Source organism: Trichomonas vaginalis, chromosome I (genome assembly GCF_026262505.1).
Source record: "Trichomonas vaginalis G3 chromosome I, whole genome shotgun sequence".
NCBI lineage: Eukaryota > Parabasalia > Trichomonadida > Trichomonadidae > Trichomonas > Trichomonas vaginalis.
In genome coordinates, this window is record NC_067203.1 from 21978375 (window position 1) to 21998990 (window position 20616).

Sequence of the window (20616 nt, forward strand, 5' to 3'; positions counted from 1 at the left end):
ATGAGTATAGCTGCATATGCGTATGAAGCTGACAGAGCTAAACGTTTATATTTTGGTCAATACTCTCTCACACTTACTGACAAATATATTGTGGGAAATACCGAGAAATACATAACATGGAAGGACTATGAAAAGTTTGACCCTATTTTAACTCCATGTACTATGCCATTCATTGTAAATGGTGAAGTTGTCATGAAGAACGACACAACAGTATATAAGTCTGTATATGAAGCGTTAGAATATATGTTGAATTATAATCCCGAAAGATTTGACCCAAGCACTACACCATGTGCAATGCCTTTTATTAAGGACGGTGAAATCGTAAGAGTTCCGGATTCAACGGTTTACACAGCTGTTCAAAACAGTTTACAAAACATTTTAGCGAATATCTTTAATTCAGAAACTACAGAAATAAAATTACCATATATAACAGATGCTAAAGAAATTAAATCAAAAACGACAACATTATTTACGTCACTTAATGATTTAATGACTTATATCATTAATATTCCTGCACCAACTACAGCATTTGATCCAAACTCGACGGTTTGCAGTGTACCTTTCATAAATGACAGTTCATTAATTACTTTAAGGGATTCGACAGTAAATGAATCATTAAAGGCGTCATTAATGAAAATCATTGATTTTAATTCATTCATGAATACATATAATTCATTCATTAATGTTTCATATGCTTCTAAAGAAGGTGAGCCAAAAACTATCGATAAAGCGGTGTATGAAATAAAAGCATCAACGACGAAATTGAATTCGTTAACTTTTGACGGTGATAGTTTCGTTAATGACATAACATCGGGGAAAACAATTTTAACGAAAGAATATTTAAAATCTCATGTTAGTGAGTTCGTTGAAATTGAAAAAGAAGGTGGAATTAAGTTCGATCCACTGAATTTCATTTTCAGCTTAGCGAATGCGGGTGTTAGTTTCGCTGAATGGACAACTATACAGAGTGAAATAAATGCAATATGGACGTTTTTGGGGTCAAAAGCGGGAATGGGTGAGCTTGTAAATGCTGCAAGAACATTAGGTGAAACAGGAAATTTTGTAGATGGTTTTAAAAGACTTGTTTCAAATGTTTTAACAAACACAAAGAAATTATTTAGATATACCGTACATAACGGACGGATTTTCGAACAGATAGCAACAAACCCTCCGGTTATGGCTGCATTGATGATGGTTAGAGATATAAAACCACGTAACGACGGGAACGAAGAACATGAACAACAGGATACTGGTCGGGTTATTCGAGACATTAAAAACGTGTATCCTGAAGTTATTGATTTATTTAGAGGTGTTAATGATTCAATTTCAAATCATTCTATAACCCTTGATGAAGAGAATAAATTAACAGATTATATATTCGTCATTATTGCAGAATTAATGAAGAGAATAAATGAAAAAGGAATTGGCGATATCATTAATGTCAGCGATGTAATGAAAAAAATTTTGACTCATTATTTACAAAACCGAAAACAGAATATAGTCTTTATGACGTAATTACCGAATTAATGAAAAAGATTAATGATAATAAGAGTTCTGGCGGAAGAGTTGAATTAGAAGTGAATGGGATAGAAGAGAAATTAGATAGTAAGGCAGATAAAAACCATGTTCATTATATAAGTTCAGACGAACAGATTATAACGGACTACCATGGATATTTAACACGAAGTGATGAAGTGAAGACGGAAGATGTTAATGAAAGAAGATATAAATACATTCGTGCTAAAGGTTATGACATAAGCTGTACTGTACAGTATGACATGGGTAAAGCACCAGAAGCATTTAGTTATAACGATGAAATTTATGCCTCTACTTTCTCTGTTAACGGTGTATTAGTTGAACCAAGATTTACTTTGAGAGTTAAGTCAAAAATAACGTTTGAAGATGCTATTAAAAGTAAAGCTGACAAAGTTGAACTCGAAGCAATGAACAAAGTTTTGAAATCTCATAAACACAATATCTCCGATATAAATGAACTTCAAGCTACATTAAATAGTAAAGCTGACAAAGAACATACACATAAATCCTTCACTACTGTTAGAGCAGACGACATAATATTGAACTATGATTTGGGTTCAAATGCACCTTTAGAGAATCCGAGTACAAGCGTAAAAGATACTCTTAACAATTTAGATAAGAGTTGCAGGAATATCGAAGATCATGCCAGAAACTTTGAAGCATACGAACTACCAGCAATGTTAGATAAAAGCTGACAAACAGAGCTTCAAACATTAAAGACTGAAATACTTCGAACATTATATCCTGTTGGTTCTATTTATACATCAATGAACTCAACAAATCCAGCAACAGTTCTGGGTTTTGGTACATGGCAGCAGATTGTAGACAAATTCTTATACTGTGCTAACTCTTCAAATCAAACAGGTGGTTCGAAGAAAATTAAAGAAGCAAACCTTCCACCGCACACTCATACAGGAACTACAAACTTTTCTGGTGACCATAGTCACTCATTAAGAGACCATCCATTATACAACTCAGAATATTGTGCTGGCAATGACGTTTTATCTCCAGATTATAACCATTCGGCAAAAAAGACTTTTCGACCAACTGAACCAGGAGGAAATCATTCACACACTTTCACAACAAATCCAACAGGCTCGGGTGCAGATTATATGCCACCATTTGTGACTATATTCGCATGGTACCGCGTTCAATAAACACACTTGAGCCTTGACTCAAAGGATCTAGGCTTACCGCGTTCAATGAAATCTTTAACTTTACATAAATGAGCTTGAAAGAAGTATTCGAACAACATCCATGGAGGTCATTTAAGAAGTTCAATGAAGCTGCAAAGAGTTCGGGATTTACTAACAGAGCTGAAGTTAAAAAGTTCTTTGACAAAAATGTTGTACATCAAACAAAAATAAATCCTTACGACTACTTTTTACCAATTTACTCCAACACTCCTGACGCATACCAATTTGACACTCTCATTCAAAGCAGAAAAGGAGGACATAAACCATTCCTCATCTTCATTAATGTTAACACTCGTAAAGCTTTTGCGTATATAATGAAAAATAAAGGAACTCGTGAAGTGTTAAGAGTTTTACAAAAGTTTGTAGCAGAACATAGCCCAAGTACTTTAACATCAGACCAAGACAGTGCATACCTCAGCAATGAAATCACAGATTTTCTCATTAAGCATAACATAACTCACTACACTACTGAAGACCATAACCATAACATACTTGGCATCATAAACCGCTTCATAAGAACGCTCAGAGATTTAAATCAAGAGCGAGACTTTACCGAAGAAACAATGAAACATTTTCTCGAAGTATATAATTCCTCAACACACTCTACAACAGGACATACACCAAATTCAATGACACAACAACAAGAAGAAAAGTATATACAAAAGAAACGAAGCCAAACACAAAATATCAGAAATTCAACACAATTTACCCTCATTCCTGGTACAAAAGTTCGTGTAGTTCTTGACGACAAACCGTTGACAAAGAAACGTTTAAGGTTAAGTAGAAACTATTATATCGTAGACTCTACGCAAGGTAATGGATATCTTATAAAAGCTGCTGACGACTCTATTGCGTTTTACCCTCGTCACAAATTAGTCGAAAGTAGTAATGGCAAACTTGCTGAAACCATTGACGAAGCAAAGCGAGGAGTGGTTATTGAAATACTTGGCTATAACATAAACGATGACACTTATAAAGTAAGATATGAAGGAGGCGTTGAAGATGTTATACCATCTAAGAACTTGAGAGAGTCAAAGTCAACACATCTGGGACCATTAGAGCGGGAGTACTGGAAAGACAAAAATAAGCCGGAAAGAATAAGAAAATTCTTCTAAACTTTTTCATTAGATGTAAATCAGACATGAATGAGAACAGTCATGATATCATTAATGGTACCATTTATTTTTATCATAAATTTACACCAAAAATATATTTAGGTGAAGAGGTGAGATCTCACCCGTTTTTCACCTCTTTTTTCACCCTCATGAATTTTCATGAATTTCCTTAAGATAGAAAAAATAAAGTTAGTTTTATTTTTATTTATTTTTTTTTATTTTGTATAAAAGATATGATTTCAACAATCGGCACAACAACAATTCAAGCCACAACTACAGCACCAAACTCGCTAGTCATGAATCCTACGTCAATGTTGGTAGAGATGAAAAACTTCATTCCTTCTTCAATACTTTCGAAACAAAAATCCCAAGATAAAGCAAGAACTTTTAACAAGTAATTTAGACTGTACCGCACAGGATGAAGAAAATGAAGAATATCTTTATGACATGCAGGACCTCATCGACCATTACCTAAACTACCTGAAATTCAGCAACAAAAACTAACCATTCCCGAATTTGACGAAATTGAAGTCAAAGCAACTGACTCGTAGAAATAAAGAAGTTCATACGAAAGGAAACTATGAGTTCTAGGATATCATTGCAACCATAAAGTTATGGACAAAGATTGCGACATGTTTATAAAAATATTTTCTGACCTTTACAAATCCGAAGAATTTAAGACATACGACAACTTTGTTTCATTAGTTGCAAAATGTGTATGGCAGATAAGAGATAAAGATAGAAGAGGTAAGGTATGGAATGAACAGATAAAACCAGCAGCTTTTGAGTTAAAGAAAACCATTGACGCCTTAGTTGTTCTAGCTGGTTTTATTTCAATGTATAACGCAAAAATGATGCCGCAATGTTCAAAATGTAAAGCAGCAATAAGAAAATATAACTACTCAGTCAAAGAGATAGAAAGAATGCGAAACGACTATGCAGACTTAAAGAAAGAAACAGAAAAGCCAGCAGAAGATTAAAATGGATATGTTAACATTTCTTAATAAAAACTATTCAACAGCAGAAGATTTCCTTCTGTCTGACGTCAAGAAGAAATATAAAGAGACTTTCGGCATGATTAAAACATTCGATGTACTAAAAGAAGAAATAGAAGCTACGAAATTGTTTAGGATTTCAAATATACATCGTACAATTCATGTAAAACGCTTGTGAAAAAACAGGTGAGAAAACGGGTGAGATCTCACCTATTCACCTAAACATTATTTTTGCTGAAAATGACCAAATTTCATGAATTTTCATAAAAGATAAAAATAAAGTTAGTTTTATTTTTATTTATTTTTTTTTGTATGTAAAGACAGTAATGTCAAACATTGAGTTTGAAACAGTAAGAAAGATTGACAATGACACCAAAGTGGTTAGAATTGGTGATTTAAACGTAAGATACTGTAAAAATACAACAAATATTCTTTGTCAGACATTATAACACCTTCTGGAAAGAAAACAAAGGACTGGGTTAGAATTGCTTCTACTCAGAAAATTTTGACAAGAAATCCTGAGCTCATGATATCGGTAAGATTCTATGGAACTACAGCATATCTCATTGACAAAAGTCTTATACCAATAATTCTTCTGTGGATTGACCCTGTTGTTGGATATAACTTCATAACTTATGGTTCATTCGATACGGAACGTTGCAGTGAAGGCTTACTTTACATCGTTCAGAAACCGAAGGACTTCAATACAAAGAGATATAAGATAGGAAGAACATATAATATAACTCAAAGATATGACAGTACAGTCAATAGAGTCAAGGTTGTGTTCGTTAATGATATGAGAGCCGCAGAAACAGAACTACTCGAAAAGTTTGAGAAAATGTATGGTGCTCCCATAAAAGGTAAAGAAACGTTTGAAGTAGATGAGATAGATAAAGCTATAAAATTATTTGACGAAGTTGCTGAAAAATACATGTAAAGCGTTTATTTTTGTCTTTTGTGAAAGTCAGAAAATAACGCTAATTTTTTCCTAACAAAAATTTTTATCTTGTATGTAAAGACAGTAATGTCAACATCAGAGAACACAACAACTGCTATCGTTCATGAAGCCATAAATGAAGAATACGAGTACATACAGTATAACAAACAGTTACGTCTCATTCGTTCAGTCAAAGACGATATGTACCAAATGCAAAGTATAATGAATGCTCTTCGTTCTACAAAGCAAGCATATCATTGGTTTGAAAACCAACAGACAAAAGAACTTTTAGAAGAATTTCCTCATATGATTGCTTTGCAGAATGAAGAGATTCCGTATGAAAATCGCAAGAATTTGGCTCCTTGTTTGAAAGGTTATTATGTTCATAGACTTTTAGTAAACGCTGTAGCAATGTGGGCTTCACCTCGTTATGCTTGTTATATTTTCATGATGTTAGATGAACTATATAAAGCAAAAGATGAAGTCATTGAATCCAAAGACAAAAGCATACAGAAAAGAATACCACGTTCAGTACCAAAAGGAAAGGAAAAGAGTTATAGGTATATGATATATACTGAAGAATTGGAGAAAGAAGAAGATAAAGATATGGTTATGTTGCATTTAGTCAGAAGAAACAACAAGAGCTTTTATGACTTAGCTAAAATATATAAATCTGACAGAAACTGGTTCTATCGTGAAAACTTACCGATTTCAATGACACCGAATGAGCAAATAAAGGAAATTGTCAAAAATACTCTTCCTCAAACACACTATGACATCAAAGGTTGCACAATACTTACATTCAAAGAAGACTTAACATTACTGAAGGAAAAAATAACAGAATATTTCGATAACTTCAAAGAGGAAGAATGAAGTCACGACAACATTAACGATGAAGTCACGACAACATTAACGAAGAGAGAATGAGGTGAAAAAAGAGGTGAAAAAACGGGTGAGATCTCACCTCTTCACCTAAAATATATTTTTGTGCTATATTTACACTCATTTACGAAGAAGTCATGAATCCTACGTCAATTATGTTCGACACTGATAACATTAACGATAACATTAACGATATAACGATAACATAACGATAACATTAACGATAAATAAATGCTCCATGTCAATTATGTTCGACACTGATAACATTAACGATAACATAAACGATAACATTAACGATAACATTCATTTTTGCATTAATCCTGCTGTATTGTCAAAATGTCATGTTGTCATCATTTTTCAGAGAAGTTAATTAACCTGGTGACATGGTGACGTGGTGACACCATCAGTTATTCAAAAATATATTTTTGCTTAAATAGCTTCAGGGTCTATTTCTTCAACCATTTCACTTCCTTCGTCAATGTCAATAGAAGCTTCTTCAACCTTTGGTAAGAATTTCTGTATAACATCTTTGTTCGTTATTGTCTTCAGAGATGAAGGATAATATTTCACATTTGTTTCACCCTTCTTATATTCTTTCTGTTCGGAAAGATTCATAGCAATACTGAAGAAGTCAATGTTAGAGTTCTTTATGACAGTATAATGAGTATCTTTGACATTCACGAAGAAACCCTTTTGTTTCAAAACTACTGCTAACTCTTGTGAAGTATAACGTTTGCGGTCAATGACAATAGCTAATGGTCTGACATACTGACCAAACTTAGATTCTTTCACAAACTTCTTGTTAAAGATAACATTAACGTTTGAAGCACCATTGAACTCATTCTTGATGACAGTAGCGAGAGCATTGTATGAAAAGAACTTGCAATCTTGCATGTGTTTCATTAAAATAAAAATATTAAATTATTTTGAAAAATAACTTTAAAAAATCTAATCTAATTTTTTCAAAAAATATTTTTTATTTCCTACTAAAGATGTATCGGAAGTTGTCTAAGTTAGAACACTCGGAAATAAAACAACTTCTAACAGAAGCTAACATAGAAGTTGCAAAACATTACGCGACAAACAAAAAAGCACTCGCTGACATTCTCAATGACTACAATGGTGAAATAACTTATGATAGAATTCATGAGTTCATAAATGCAAGAGCATTTCCTTTAAATGACGTTGCTATTGACTTATATCATAGACGTTCAATACCTCATGAAGTAAGGCGTGAGATGTTTGACATAACAAATGCAAACGTTGGTGAAACAAGAAGAAGAGACGACACACTGAAACAACAGAGAAGAGAGATGTTTAAAAGTGCTATAGAACAAGTTCGCAAAGCTAACGATGTCATTCGTTCCATTGACGACAAACCAAAAGAAGGTGAGAGATGGTTAAAGAAAGATGAAGAGAATAGGAAGAGGAATGTTAAGACAGGCAATAGACTCATTGACTTTAACATCGAATCTTTAGATGAACCAAACAGAGACTACTTACACAAACATTTCGGTAAGGTTTTCATGAGACTCTTAGAGAAGATTAAAATAAACTCCAACAAAGATGGATGGTATGTTATAAACTTGGTGGAAAGTATGAATGTTCTACGTTAAACCTCAATAATATTGGAACATTACTACATCAGCTCTTGAAGGAGAACTTTATATCAGAGATAGAAGCAAATGCCGCAGGTATTGTTGAAATGCACTATGACTTCTTCTTGACAAACATAAAGAATCTTACTGAAATAAAGATGTATGATTTAACAGAATATGAAGGCTTAACGATGTCAGATGTAAAGAAAGGCAAACCAAAAAAGAGACCATATAGAGATGAAAGCACACTGACAAATGACCAGAAAGCCATTTTGGAAGCTCTTAAGCAAACAGGAAACCCAGCACTTATAGAAAGCTTTTGGAAAGATAATGGTGAAAAGAAGTTTTATAAGAAGAGAAGCGGTCAGTTCTGGAAGTATCTTTGCACGTTACCTATAAATCTTGAACGCTACCAAATCTTCAATGAACTGAACAAAAGAACTGCAACACTTATGACAGAAGACAATTGTTTCGTTTATGCTTGCATTCAGGCTGGAGTAAATGAAGAAACTATTGACCACATGAGAGAAGTCATTCGTGTTAGAGACTTTCCTCAAAGTAAAGTACAAGAAATTTCTGACGCAACAGGTATAGCATTTAATGTTACCATTGGTTACTTCAATGACTCAAGATATAATGAAATAAAGAGATACATACCAAAAGAATGTGAAACTGTTCGAACTATTGACCTACTTCTTGTTGAAGACCACTACATGCTAAACGAAAGACTTCCAATGACAACATACTTCGTCAGAAATTACAAAGAAATCTTGAAGGAGTGTGGTGGAATGAACATTGAAAACAGATGAAAATATATACAATGAGAGAGAACAAATATGTAGTTCGTTATGATAGAACTACACCGCTATGGGATGTTATGAAAACATTGTGGGAGTGCAAATATTTCGAACCTATTTCTTATGGAGAACTTTTCACATATACGACTGACTTATATAAACAGAACCTTGCACCATTTAAAGATTTGACATATGCTCCAAAGTATTGTGTACAACTGAAGAAGAAAGCAGAGTCAAAAGAAGTAAATAAAAATAAGTGCAAGTTCATTCCTGAGCACGTTTTCTTTGCTGACTTTGAGTGTAGTACCGATGGCTTTCATAAAGCTTTTAACATATGTTACGACAGTGAAGATGGTTCAGTGAGTGAAAGCATTTGGGGTCAGAACTGTGCAACAGAATTTTTGGAACGACTTCCTGACAAGAGTTTAATATATTTCCATAACCTCAGCTATGACATAAACTTCATCTTAAGACACATGACAGAAGTGAAAGGAACTCCCATCATTAAAGGTTCACGAACAATGCAAATAACTGGTTTATATAAAGGACGGGCAATTATTATAAAAGACTCTTACAGTGTTATAAATAAGAAGCTTAAACTATTTCCTGCTATGTTTAACTTACAAACAGGACCGAAAGAAGTATTTCCATACAACTACTACAGCAGTACTTTGTTAGCAAATGACAACAGAACTGGTGTCATTTCTGAAGCATGTAAGTTTGTCAAGGATGCAGATACATTTATGAAGAACATAGATTCCATCAAAGGTTGCAGAATAGATGAGAACCACTTCGACTTAGAAAAATATAGCACGTTTTACTGCAAACAAGATGTAAGAATTTTAAGAGAAGGTTTTGTAAAGTTCCGCAATGACTTATTGAAAGAGTTTGATTTAAACGTTTATGACTACGTTAGTATTTGTTCAATTGCTAACAAATTATTTGAGAACAGAGTGTACTTCCCGAATGGAAATCTTTATGACCTCTCAAATAAACCAAGAGAATTTATTTCGAGATGCATTCAAGGTGGAAGATGTATGTTGTCAGATAACATGAAACAAAAGAGCGAAAAGAAACTCATTGCTGACTTCGACGCTGTTTCATTATATCCATCAGCTATAGCAAGACTTTATACTTTAGAAGGAATTCCAAAAGTATTGAAGGATGAGATGTTAAGCACAGAGTATCTCATGAGACATTTATTCGATGACGACCAAAAGGAACCCATTGGTGAAAAGTTTATGTCTGGCTTCTCTGTTCTCATTAAGATAACAGAGATTGGAATACATAGACACTTTCCTTTAATAGTTTGTGACCCTGAACTAAATCCAGAACTTAACGTTCCCAGAAGTTCAAACACTTGCTGTTTAATGTATGTTGACCATATAACATTACAAGACCTCATAAAATATCAAGGTGTCAAATGTGAAGTGTTGCAAGGATACTATTACGATGGAAACAGAGATATTAGAATAAGAGATGAAGTAAAGAAGTTGTTTGAGTTAAGGTTAAAGTATAAGAAAGAAGAAAACCCATTACAAGAAATTATAAAACTCATTCTGAACAGCATTTATGGCAAAACCATTTTATCTCCTATTGAGTCAAAAATAACCATAGTAGATGACAAAGATGCTATAAGATATGCCATCAGAAACTACAACCATATAGTGAAGTTCGAAGGTTTGGATGGTTCAGATAAAACTATTTTCAAGCTAACGAAAAGCATTTGCAGACACTTTAACTTCTGTCCACTTGGTGTAAATATTCTATCAATGTCAAAACGTATTATGAATGAAGTGTTTTGCACGATTGAAGACTTAGGATTAAAAGCATTTTATCAGGATACAGATTCGATGCACATTTACAATGAAGACATACCACGTTTAGCTCATGAATTTAAGAAGAGATACGGTAGAGAACTTATTGGTAAAACATTAGGTCAATTTCATAGCGACTTCGCAGAAATAACACCTGGAAAACAAAGTTTAGCATACAAGTCAATATTTTGTGGAAAGAAGACCTACATAGACTTACTCACTAACGATTTAAATGAAGTTGCATTTCACTGCAGAATGAAAGGCGTGAAGCAAGATGTTATTGCTTTAACCGCTAATGAAATGTTTCCTGACTCTGTTCAGTGTTTCTATGATGAAGATAAAGGTTTAATGGTTCCGCAAGGAAAATTTGACAAAGACTCTGAGTTCAGTGTTATGCAGTTATATAAAGCACTTTATGACGGTCAAGAGATTGGATTTGACTTATGTAAGTCTTCTAGTCCTTGCTTTGCTGAAAAGTTTAACTTCTCAATAACGACTAAAACAAGCTTTATTCGTAAGTTGAAGTTCTGAGGTCATTTATTTTTGTCAGCAGTGAGACCATTCATGATAAAAATAAGCCGCTAGCGGCAAGGGCGAAGCCCATGTGGTCATTTACAATACTGCGATGGTAGAGTTTAAGAGTTGTGCTTCAATGTAGAGACAGTCCTTATGGTCTGGAGGTAAGAACACTGGGCAGTTATGGTCATGAGTGGAGAACATGTCTATCCAAAACTCACGATTGAAGCCAGTTAATTTATAGTATTTAGGGTTAGGAAGTGGTGAAGTTCTTGTATGACCAATGAACTCATTTTCAACGCCTTTGGCTATATTAGAGAAAAGAATAGCTTGCTTTCTATCCCAAATGCCAGGTGTTACAATCTTTGAAAATTCATTTTTCCTCGGAAGCATTGCATCATAATTGAAAACATTCTTGAAATCATCACTTGGTTCAGAGATTTGAAATCTTATACGTAATGGATTTTCTTTCTCTTTAGCTACTTCATTGAATGGTGAATATATAACAAACTGACAGTCATGTGTTCCATCTTCATTTTCATTAAATTCATAATGAAAGTCTATAAGTTGTGGCTGACTACCTTCTTCTTTCAGTTGTGCAAGAAACTCACGTAAAGGCTGTAAAGTTTGTACTTCAATGTTAAACTTTTTCTCGAACATTTCATTAAATGAAATCATACATTGCAACAATGTTGTATCGTCTTTAAAGTATTTGTATATGTGAATGTTTTGGACACTTAAAGACTGTTCGTCATTTTCTATCTCGACTTGAAGTATAAAGTCAACTTTCCTAAATGCACGTGTTATATACATAGATGTTATGCCAATGTACTTCTCTTCATTTATGTTCACAATCCAGTCTGTTGGAAACTTAAACGTTACTCTGTTCCCCTTTATTTTGACGTCAGGGTTTTCACTACTGAACGCAACAGATAAAGGTATTTGTCTATACATTTAATTCGGATAAAAATAAACCATTTACTCTTTCTTTGCTTCAGCTTCTTTAGCTTTTGCTTCAGCTTCTTCTCTAGCTTTCTTCGCCAGCAAACGTGGGTTCTTCTGTCTTCCAGCAGCTAATGCAGCTAGTTGTTTTTCACTAAGTTTTCTCTTTGGTCTCTCTGGCTTTTGTTCTTGTTTTTGTTCCTTCAGTTCGGATAAAATTTGCTCGCGAATTTCTTTCTTCAATGCTTCAACATCTATGACCCCTTGGGTCTTGTCCATATGACTTGTCTGAGTCATTTGACTGCAGATAAAAAAACAAAATTAAAACTTTAACCGATGTAAAATGAGCTTGTCAAAATCAGAGCGAGAGTCTATTATATTAAATGACGCAAGAGGAATACAACATCCTTTCTATTATGTAAGTCAGAGTAAAGATGGTAAAATATACGTAAGAAAAAGAAAGGTTCCATTAGCGAATGCAGAGAGCGACAACATTAAGGTGCATGGCACCGAGGGTGAAGCCCATATAAAACCTTCTATTCAAACTGAAAAGTCAATAGAACAAGAAGAAAAGAAGCCAGATGTTCTTTCAATAACGAACCAAGAGCTTATTGCAAAGTTCGTGAATTTCATTGAAAAGCAAACCGAGTCAAAGAACCCTGACCCACCAGTGAAAGAAGTTGAGACAAAAGAGAATGTACAGTTCATTGAAAATGTCAAGAAACAACTTCCACCACGAATGCCAAGAAGAAGAGTGAGAATAATGAAGTAAATAGATATTTTTATCCGAAGTAAATACATGCAGAACGAACAGTTAAACGAATTTACTCCAGCAGAGCATATTCATCAGATTCGCTCATATTTCGATATCATAGACAATGCAGTTCAAATTGGTGACACTAATAGAAAATATTCTGACGCAAAGATTCCATCACAACCTGGAACTGCTAAAGATAACACATGGGTAACATTCAATCTCTCACCTCCTGGTGAAAATATGTTGGACCTTTACAATACATTCATTACGTATAAAATGGAAGGTCAATTTATTGCAGATAAAGAAATTGGTTCAGGTTCCAATAAAACAAACTCACCAGGATTTTGGATTGGTTTCGATGACGCTTTCTATGCAGTTGCTGGATATCAAATCCTTGCAAATGGTCGTATCGTATATTCTCAAGACAACGCACGAGAAGAAGCATATATAACTTCAAACTCACAAACTACCGAACAAATAAAGAAAGTAGATGTTTTCTCAAAGACTCGACATGAAGATGTATGGAGTCATTCGGGAACATGCAGAACAGGACAAATTGTTAGTGGTCCAATTACAGCAGGAAAATCATTTGATTTTAAGCTTCGTTTAAGAATTCCTGTTAGAAAGTTTTTACCATTAGAAGCTATAAGATTTATTCCTGCATTTGCTGGTAACATTCAGCTTAAAGTAAAGTTCAGTAGCGACGCATTACAATGCACATCTATATCTGTAAATGATATCATTGCTTTCAATCCAACTCTTAAAGTTGCATTTGCTTCAGATTCAAATCCACCGACAAATAAATTTGTTCCATGGAATGAACCATTCACTATGATAACGAAGGCAATAGAAGCTAGTGGAACAGTTACTATTACAACTGTAACCCAGCAACTATTTCGAACAAAGATGGATTTTAATGAATGTTTCATTCATCCAAAGTCATTCTCTTTAGACCCTAACATTTATACAGAACTTGTAGAACATTATACAAACGAGGCTTTATGTTTTCCTGTTAAAGTTATGGATTGGATTCCTATGGACGGTTCATTCTCAAAGAATACAGATAGTTCAAGTGCAACATTTACAGCAGCTTATACGCCTATTAATGTTAAAAGTATTTGGGCACTATTTAGAAAGAAAGACAACTATTATGTTAATTTTGAGAACCCTAAGTTTAAATATCTTCAGCTTTCCATGGGAGCTTATGGAAATATGCCTGCAGAACCTGAAAAATCATATGGACCTGTATTTTATGAAATGGTTGCGAACGCTTGCAATACAAACAATGATATGATTGGATTTAATGAAGATGTTATGAGGTCATTGGTGGATGATGGTAGTGTGGAACATAAATGGGATAGCTATGACAACACACATTTCTTATGTGGTTTTCCAACAGAAGTGGACTTTTGCTTCCAGCAAGGTCAAACATCTACTGCTCCAATAACATACAAATTGTCTGTTAAAGGACCTATTGAACTAGCAACTGAAAACGTACCAAAGCCACTTATTGGATTTATGAGGGATTGTTGCTTTGCCATTCAGGTGCGTGCTAATGGAATCCCATAATAAGATTAGATGACTATAACTTAGCTACGGACGACAGTGAGGAATAAAGGATGAACGTTTATTTTTAAAGCTTATAAATGAGTTCTTCATCAAGCTCTCGTGAACCTTCACCATCTATGAAACAAACTTTACCAAACGATTATGGAGCACCTATTGAATATTTCTTACGAGCTGCACAATGGCAAAGAGCAGTCTCACCAAGGTTAGGTGTTCCACCAGCTCCTGTCAAAAATAGCATTTGGTCAAGTCCTTATATAAAATATGGTCTCCCACTAGGTTTGCTAGCTACAGCAGGAGCAGTAATGATGTTGAAAAGAAATAAAGCAAATGTTGTAAATAATACTGAAGTAGCTGAAGTTAAACAAACTCCGACACCATCGCCAAAACCAACGCCTTCACAAACAACACCTTCAATGACTCCTGAACCTATGGAATTACAAACTCCTGTTCAAAAGTCAACTCCAAAACCGACTCCAACATTTAAACCAGAACCTACACCACAAATAAATCGTAAAACTCCTGCGTTTCCTTACTGAAAAAATAACGTTATTTTTATTTAATATTAAAATTTTTATTTGATTGAAATGACGACTAAAGTCACTGAAGCAATGAAACAAAAGTTTTTGGTAGAATACATTAAATCAGGAATTATTCCAGAAGGTTTTTACATTCATACTATGAAGGATGGTAGAGTTCAGTTTAGAAAGATAAAGCAACCATTAGATAAAGAAGGAATTTTGAGAAAGATTAAACTTCATGAGGACAACATTGCTGAACTTAAGAAGAAGTTAGAAGAGTTGGAGAAAGGAAGAGAGTTATAAAGCAATGAATTCAACAGGGTGAAAAACAGGTGAAAAAAGAGGTGAGATCTCACCACTTCACCTAAATTTATTTTTGTGCTATGTTTTCATACGTGTGAGGGTGGTGATATCATTTATTTTTTATTTTATTTTTTAAAATTATTTTTATTTTATTTGGATGTAATGACAGAACAAAAGCAACTCATACAAATCAAAACATATAACAAACATATATTTAAACATTTATTCTTCCTTCCTGAGCATAACATGTTCTTTCAAATACATCCGAGACCAGTTGACTTTTCATTGACTGTGTATAAAGATAGAAATAGTTATATCATTAAACCATACGATGACGAAGGTAAGTTATGTAAATTGTACGTTAAGAAGTTAGAGAAAGTTTATGGCTTCAAGTATGACTACAATAGGGTTAACACTGATGATGAAGATATTGAGGAAAATTTATGAGAACATTAGTGAAGTTGTTAGTGAGAACGATAGTGAGGTGAAATTGTTGGCGGCTTTGTAAATATTTAAGGTTAAGTTAGTTTTTGTGTTCATGTTGTAAAATATACGTTAACGGTTTTGTAAAGTGTCAAATTCACAAGTACTGGGTAAGGTGGAACGCAGTGCCACCATACCCAAGACTTGTATACTAACTTATGTTTCATCAGACTCTTCAGCCAGCTTTTCTGCATTCGTTGCATCTGCACGTAATGTCAAAAAGTCCATTGCTAAATAGAAGTTCTCAAAATTCTGTGGATTGTCAAAATAGCTTCCAACTTTTGCACATGCGCGTAAAACATGCACAGCGCACCAACTGAGCTGCGCAAGAGGAAATCCGTCCTCAATTGCGCGAGCAATGTTTAGCGCACAGTCAGCGCTCCAATGCTGTGGATCCAGGTGCGCAAACTCACAGAATTTCACCAAACATTCTTGAATTTTTTCAGATGTCTGAGGGTTCACTAAAAAATAGCAAAAGGGGAAAATTGTGTTTTGACTTGTTTTCATTGTTACTGCAAACAATTGGATCTTTCCTTTAATTAAAGAATGAGTGGAATCGACGTGGAGAGGGTTATCAATGCTATGCACCAATTCTTTTGCAGCAAAAGGTGCATATATGATTGTAAACTCGGAAAAATCTCCATTGTAATCAAATTGAACGAGATCATCTGGGCACTCTTCCTGTAAATTATTCAAAAATGCTTCCAAAGAAGTGTAAGGATCGTTTGATAATCTTTGTGCAATAATCTCATCAAGGCGATAAAATTTGTGCTTTAAAGCATCAGTAGACTGCGCGAAAAGTTTCATCGTTTCTTTGTTATTCGTATCAATTCCGAACTTATCAAAAAATGCTTTTTGAGCAAGAAATTGCTTTCCACCGTTTTTAATATAAAGTTCGATCCATTTTTGATAAAATTTACTCGCGTAATGTGAACCCATTTCAACTCCTATATGATGGCAATGTTCTTCATTAACTTTGCTTATAGTAAACACTCCATTTTGTTCTTCAACCCTAAATTTTGCCTTGCATAGGGGATACGAACATGAATAAGTGACATATTGCTTTGGAGATCCCGTTCTTCTTCTGTATGGGACACCGCCCTTGACTTCCTGTTTAATACCAAAAGCAATAAGCTCCTCTAAGTCCACCGAAATCATAAAAATGAAGTGATTTTGAAAAGAGTTAACAAAATTCAAATCACATCAAAAACAAAAACACATAAAAAATATTTTATTATACTCATTCGAAATTAAAAATAATAAAATTTATATATATTAATTTCATTAAATCAAGGTTAAAAATCTCACCGGAAAAATAACCTCAGTGTGATAAATTTATCACCGGAAAAATTTACAATAAGGTTAATACCGAAAATATCGAAAAATCAACATTTAAGGTTAATTTAAGAGTATGCACTTTTGTCACCTACTCTGATTTTAAGTACTTTCTCTGAAATTTTCATATTTGATATTTTTTTATTGTTTTTATAGAAGTATATATAGCGTAAAAGGAATTAATGATAGCATATTCATTATTTTCTAAGAGATGTAATAGAGTAGGGGTAATTTTAGCTAAAAGTGACACACCCGTGAAGGGTGTGATTACCGATCGGTAATTTCGACAGTTTAGAATTTAAAATTTTTTATGGAACTGTTGCGAGTTTCATAAAGAATTTAAGGAATATAAGCAAAGATTTGAATCAAAATCTTAGACCTAAGCCGCTTGCTAAAGTAACTAATTTTAAAATTCATGAGCCCCGAATTAATTTGTTCACGTTTAACATCATTCAACTTTTCCATTTGCTTTCTAATATATTCCCATTCTTTTGAAATATCATTTTTCATTTCCACTGGTTTCATGTTTATAGTTCTATGCCATGTATTATTGTAATAATATACTAACTGCTGTATGATGGAGTCATGATTTCCATCCCAGTATATCTGACCGTTAACCCCTAACGCATCTCTAAGAGTTCTCATTACCGCATCAACTATTTTATTATGAAACGTATATGGAGAGGATGAAAAGAAAAAATTAATTTGTGGGAAATAATGAGTCATAGCTGCCTGAAATCCTTTATCACCATCACCTGATATTATCTACTCTTTCATGATCTAGTAAGTATTGTATAGCTCTTCTTGTTTCCTGTTCTGTTTTCCCTTTCACTGGAATGCAATATAAATATCTAGTGTTAATGTTAATGGCAAATAAATAAGTAACTTTTCCTTTTGAATATTCCAGATGATCGATTTCGTATGAATATGGATATGGAGCAAATGAAGGGCGACTAAATTTTTCCTTTAACGGTTGAATTTTCGGGTCAATTGGTTTATTTAATATCTTGAAATCCTTTTTAAAATCTTTTTGCTTCTTTAATGTTTGAAATGGATATAATAAAGTGAATGATGAAGGATTAACTGAAGGAGGAGGCGGTACTGTCGTTGGAGGTTTTGGTGTTGCAAGTGGTTTAATTTTATCTGCTTTGATTTTGGATTTCATTCCCCCCTTCATTAATTCTGGATGTATTCTATTCATTTGTTTTAAATATGCTGTATATAAAGGTTTGATATACTTTCCCGCTTCGAGTTTATGTTGAAGGATGAATTCCAAAAGTTGATCTTCATTTAAAAGTCGGGCTGAATATGGTTTAACTAATGAATCATAAATTAAAGCTTGTGCTTCATTTATGGTCTGAAGGACCTGGGCGTTTTGCACCTTTTGTTTTTGTTCCTTTGGCTTTTGCGGCTCAGGATTATATAATTTATATAATTCATCAATATCTTCTTCTGTTAATACTTTATTTTTGAAATCTTTCAACTGTTTAAGTTGTGATTTAGTTTTTCCCTTTGAATATTCATTATTTTTAATTTTGTCTTTAATTTTAGAAATTATTCTATCATGATATTTCAAAATTTCATTTTTATAATATGGATAATAATATTCCATATCATCACCCGTTATATTGTTATCATATTTTTGGAGATATGCTTTTAAATCATAATAATCAAGAAAATTTTGATTAAATACTAAATCATCAATTAAATTTTTTAAATCTACGCTATTCATTTATATAAAAATAAAATAAATGTTTAAGGGTGCCCACCTCTTTGAATCATAGTATCAAAGCCATTATTAAGGTTCCTTTTGTCTCTTCTGTGGCATTTCATTAAGAATAAAATTTTAAATTGTATTAAATAAATGGCATACAACATCCATTTTCACAACATACAGCCTTAGTGTGTGCTCCTGTTAATGCAGTCTTACCAATTGTTAAGCGAGTCATTGACCCATTTTTAAGTTGTAAATTAATATTCTGACCATCAAATATCACTTTATCATTTATTATATCCAAATAATTTTTAGGTGTTAATTGTTTATTTTGTCGTAAACTAACACCTTTCATTTTTTGTGCAATCTTTTTAAAATCACTTCCATCAATTGAACCATTGAATGATGTATAACACTTAGGACATAAAGCAACCATGTTATCGCCTTGTTTCTCAATTGCTAAACCCAATAACTTCTTCTCATGTGCTTTTTCTTCAGCTTTATTCTTTAATTTAGGTTTAAATTTCTCATCAAAACAGAAGAAATCAAAAGGTGCGAATTTGAAAATGTTTTTATCATAAAATTGTTTATCGGTAACAATTGCTTGAAATGCTTGAGTGTTAGGAAGATTTGGGTCGCCAGCGATTGCCCAATAAGATGAATCAGTATCACCTTCAATGAAATGAAAACGATTAACATCCATGCATTTATACATAAAATCATAAATGAAAACCAAATACCAGTATTTAGCATTATCTAAAGTGCAGAATGCCTCTTGTAAACATGTATCACATCTATAAAATCTATCTTTAAGCATCACTTGATATGTATCTTCACCTATTTCTCTTATGTTTTTAAACTTATTTGACATACATGCAACGCGTGCCTTCTGTGCATTCGTTATTTTAGTCTTTGCGTAATTTTGTGTATTCATTGCATCGTAACCATATGATCCATTAAGCGAAATCTTGCAAAATAAACTTTTTCCTTTATTTCCTTCTAATTCAGCCTTTTGTCTTTCGTTCATAAATTTGTTCGCAAATTCATTAAAACAAGTGTTTTTCGTAAATGTTAAAATTGATTGAATGTCATCAATGATAAAATGAAATCTGTCTATTAGATACCAAAGATAATAAGAAGAAAATGGTTGATATTGGTTGTGTGTTGATGCTAACTGAGTTAATTTCCTCTGTTTCTGGTCAACCGGTAGATTGTTTGATTTCATGTAATTATACATAAAACTGCCAATTGTTTTTTCATCTGTGATAATATCTAAGTTTCTTATTATCGGTAAAAAGTTTATGTAATCATTAATGTATTTTTCATCAATGTGACCCTTTACTTCAGCCACGAATAAAGTATTTTTTCTTAATTATTCCCAATGCTTTTGCTTTCTTTGTTGCTGTATCACAAATGATAACACCATTCAATCTTCCCGGCATATACATTTTATGGTCAGTATATTGAATGAAATCATGAGGATTAGATGAAAATGATGAAGGATATAATGAATTAAAGTCAACTCCAACGAAATGAGTCATAATGTTGGAAGTGTCCTCATTTGATACAGTTTTAGTTTCTGGACTATATGAAAGTTTATTAATGT

At 33.3% G+C, this 20616-nt stretch overlaps 12 protein-coding genes and 3 pseudogenes across 15 annotated transcripts, besides 3 other annotated features; 11 read left to right on the forward strand and 4 right to left on the reverse strand.

Moving 5' to 3' along the window:
• Positions 1-16118: part of a mobile genetic element that runs on past the window's edge.
• Positions 163-1019, forward strand: TVAGG3_1028630 (uncharacterized protein; the record flags this gene model as incomplete). Its single annotated transcript, XM_051255103.1, has 1 exon — positions 163-1019. A coding segment is annotated over one exon (857 nt), but the record flags the coding sequence as incomplete, so codon positions are not given.
• TVAGG3_1028640 lies at positions 1399-2235 on the forward strand (annotated as a pseudogene). The gene has a single exon. A coding segment is annotated over exon 1 (837 nt).
• Positions 2762-3766, forward strand: TVAGG3_1028650 (integrase core domain containing protein family; the record flags this gene model as incomplete). Its single annotated transcript, XM_051255104.1, has 1 exon — positions 2762-3766. A coding segment is annotated over one exon (1005 nt), but the record flags the coding sequence as incomplete, so codon positions are not given.
• On the forward strand, positions 4081-5017 carry TVAGG3_1028660 (annotated as a pseudogene). The gene has a single exon. A coding segment is annotated over exon 1 (937 nt).
• On the forward strand, positions 6230-6652 carry TVAGG3_1028670 (uncharacterized protein; the record flags this gene model as incomplete). Its single annotated transcript, XM_051255105.1, has 1 exon — positions 6230-6652. The coding sequence occupies one exon, from the start codon at positions 6230-6232 to the stop codon at positions 6650-6652; it is 423 nt and encodes a 140-aa protein (XP_051080679.1).
• On the reverse strand, positions 7091-7564 carry TVAGG3_1028680 (uncharacterized protein; the record flags this gene model as incomplete). Its single annotated transcript, XM_051255106.1, has 1 exon — positions 7091-7564. The coding sequence occupies one exon, from the start codon at positions 7562-7564 to the stop codon at positions 7091-7093; it is 474 nt and encodes a 157-aa protein (XP_051080680.1).
• On the forward strand, positions 8712-9697 carry TVAGG3_1028690 (annotated as a pseudogene). Its single transcript has one exon. A coding segment is annotated over exon 1 (986 nt).
• On the forward strand, positions 9800-10993 carry TVAGG3_1028700 (organellar and viral DNA polymerase type B; the record flags this gene model as incomplete). The annotated part of the gene is made up of 1 exon (XM_051255107.1): positions 9800-10993. A coding segment is annotated over one exon (1194 nt), but the record flags the coding sequence as incomplete, so codon positions are not given.
• TVAGG3_1028710 (uncharacterized protein) lies at positions 11562-12343 on the reverse strand (the record flags this gene model as incomplete). The annotated part of the gene is made up of 1 exon (XM_051255108.1): positions 11562-12343. A coding segment is annotated over one exon (782 nt), but the record flags the coding sequence as incomplete, so codon positions are not given.
• On the reverse strand, positions 12368-12628 carry TVAGG3_1028720 (uncharacterized protein; the record flags this gene model as incomplete). The annotated part of the gene is made up of 1 exon (XM_051255109.1): positions 12368-12628. The coding sequence occupies one exon, from the start codon at positions 12626-12628 to the stop codon at positions 12368-12370; it is 261 nt and encodes an 86-aa protein (XP_051080683.1).
• On the forward strand, positions 12675-13103 carry TVAGG3_1028730 (uncharacterized protein; the record flags this gene model as incomplete). Its single annotated transcript, XM_051255110.1, has 1 exon — positions 12675-13103. The coding sequence occupies one exon, from the start codon at positions 12675-12677 to the stop codon at positions 13101-13103; it is 429 nt and encodes a 142-aa protein (XP_051080684.1).
• On the forward strand, positions 13572-14554 carry TVAGG3_1028740 (uncharacterized protein; the record flags this gene model as incomplete). Its single annotated transcript, XM_051255111.1, has 1 exon — positions 13572-14554. A coding segment is annotated over one exon (983 nt), but the record flags the coding sequence as incomplete, so codon positions are not given.
• On the forward strand, positions 14735-15193 carry TVAGG3_1028750 (repellent protein 1 family; the record flags this gene model as incomplete). Its single annotated transcript, XM_051255112.1, has 1 exon — positions 14735-15193. The coding sequence occupies one exon, from the start codon at positions 14735-14737 to the stop codon at positions 15191-15193; it is 459 nt and encodes a 152-aa protein (XP_051080686.1).
• Positions 15242-15478, forward strand: TVAGG3_1028760 (uncharacterized protein; the record flags this gene model as incomplete). Its single annotated transcript, XM_051255113.1, has 1 exon — positions 15242-15478. One exon carries the CDS (start codon positions 15242-15244, stop codon positions 15476-15478), a length of 237 nt encoding a protein of 78 aa, XP_051080687.1.
• Positions 16119-17393: a mobile genetic element.
• Positions 17394-17515: 122 nt separating this feature from the next.
• Positions 17516-17689: a mobile genetic element.
• Positions 17690-18435: 746 nt separating this feature from the next.
• Positions 18436-19028, reverse strand: TVAGG3_1028790 (uncharacterized protein; the record flags this gene model as incomplete). Its single annotated transcript, XM_051255114.1, has 1 exon — positions 18436-19028. A coding segment is annotated over one exon (593 nt), but the record flags the coding sequence as incomplete, so codon positions are not given.
• Between the last annotated feature and the right edge of the window lie 1588 nt (positions 19029-20616).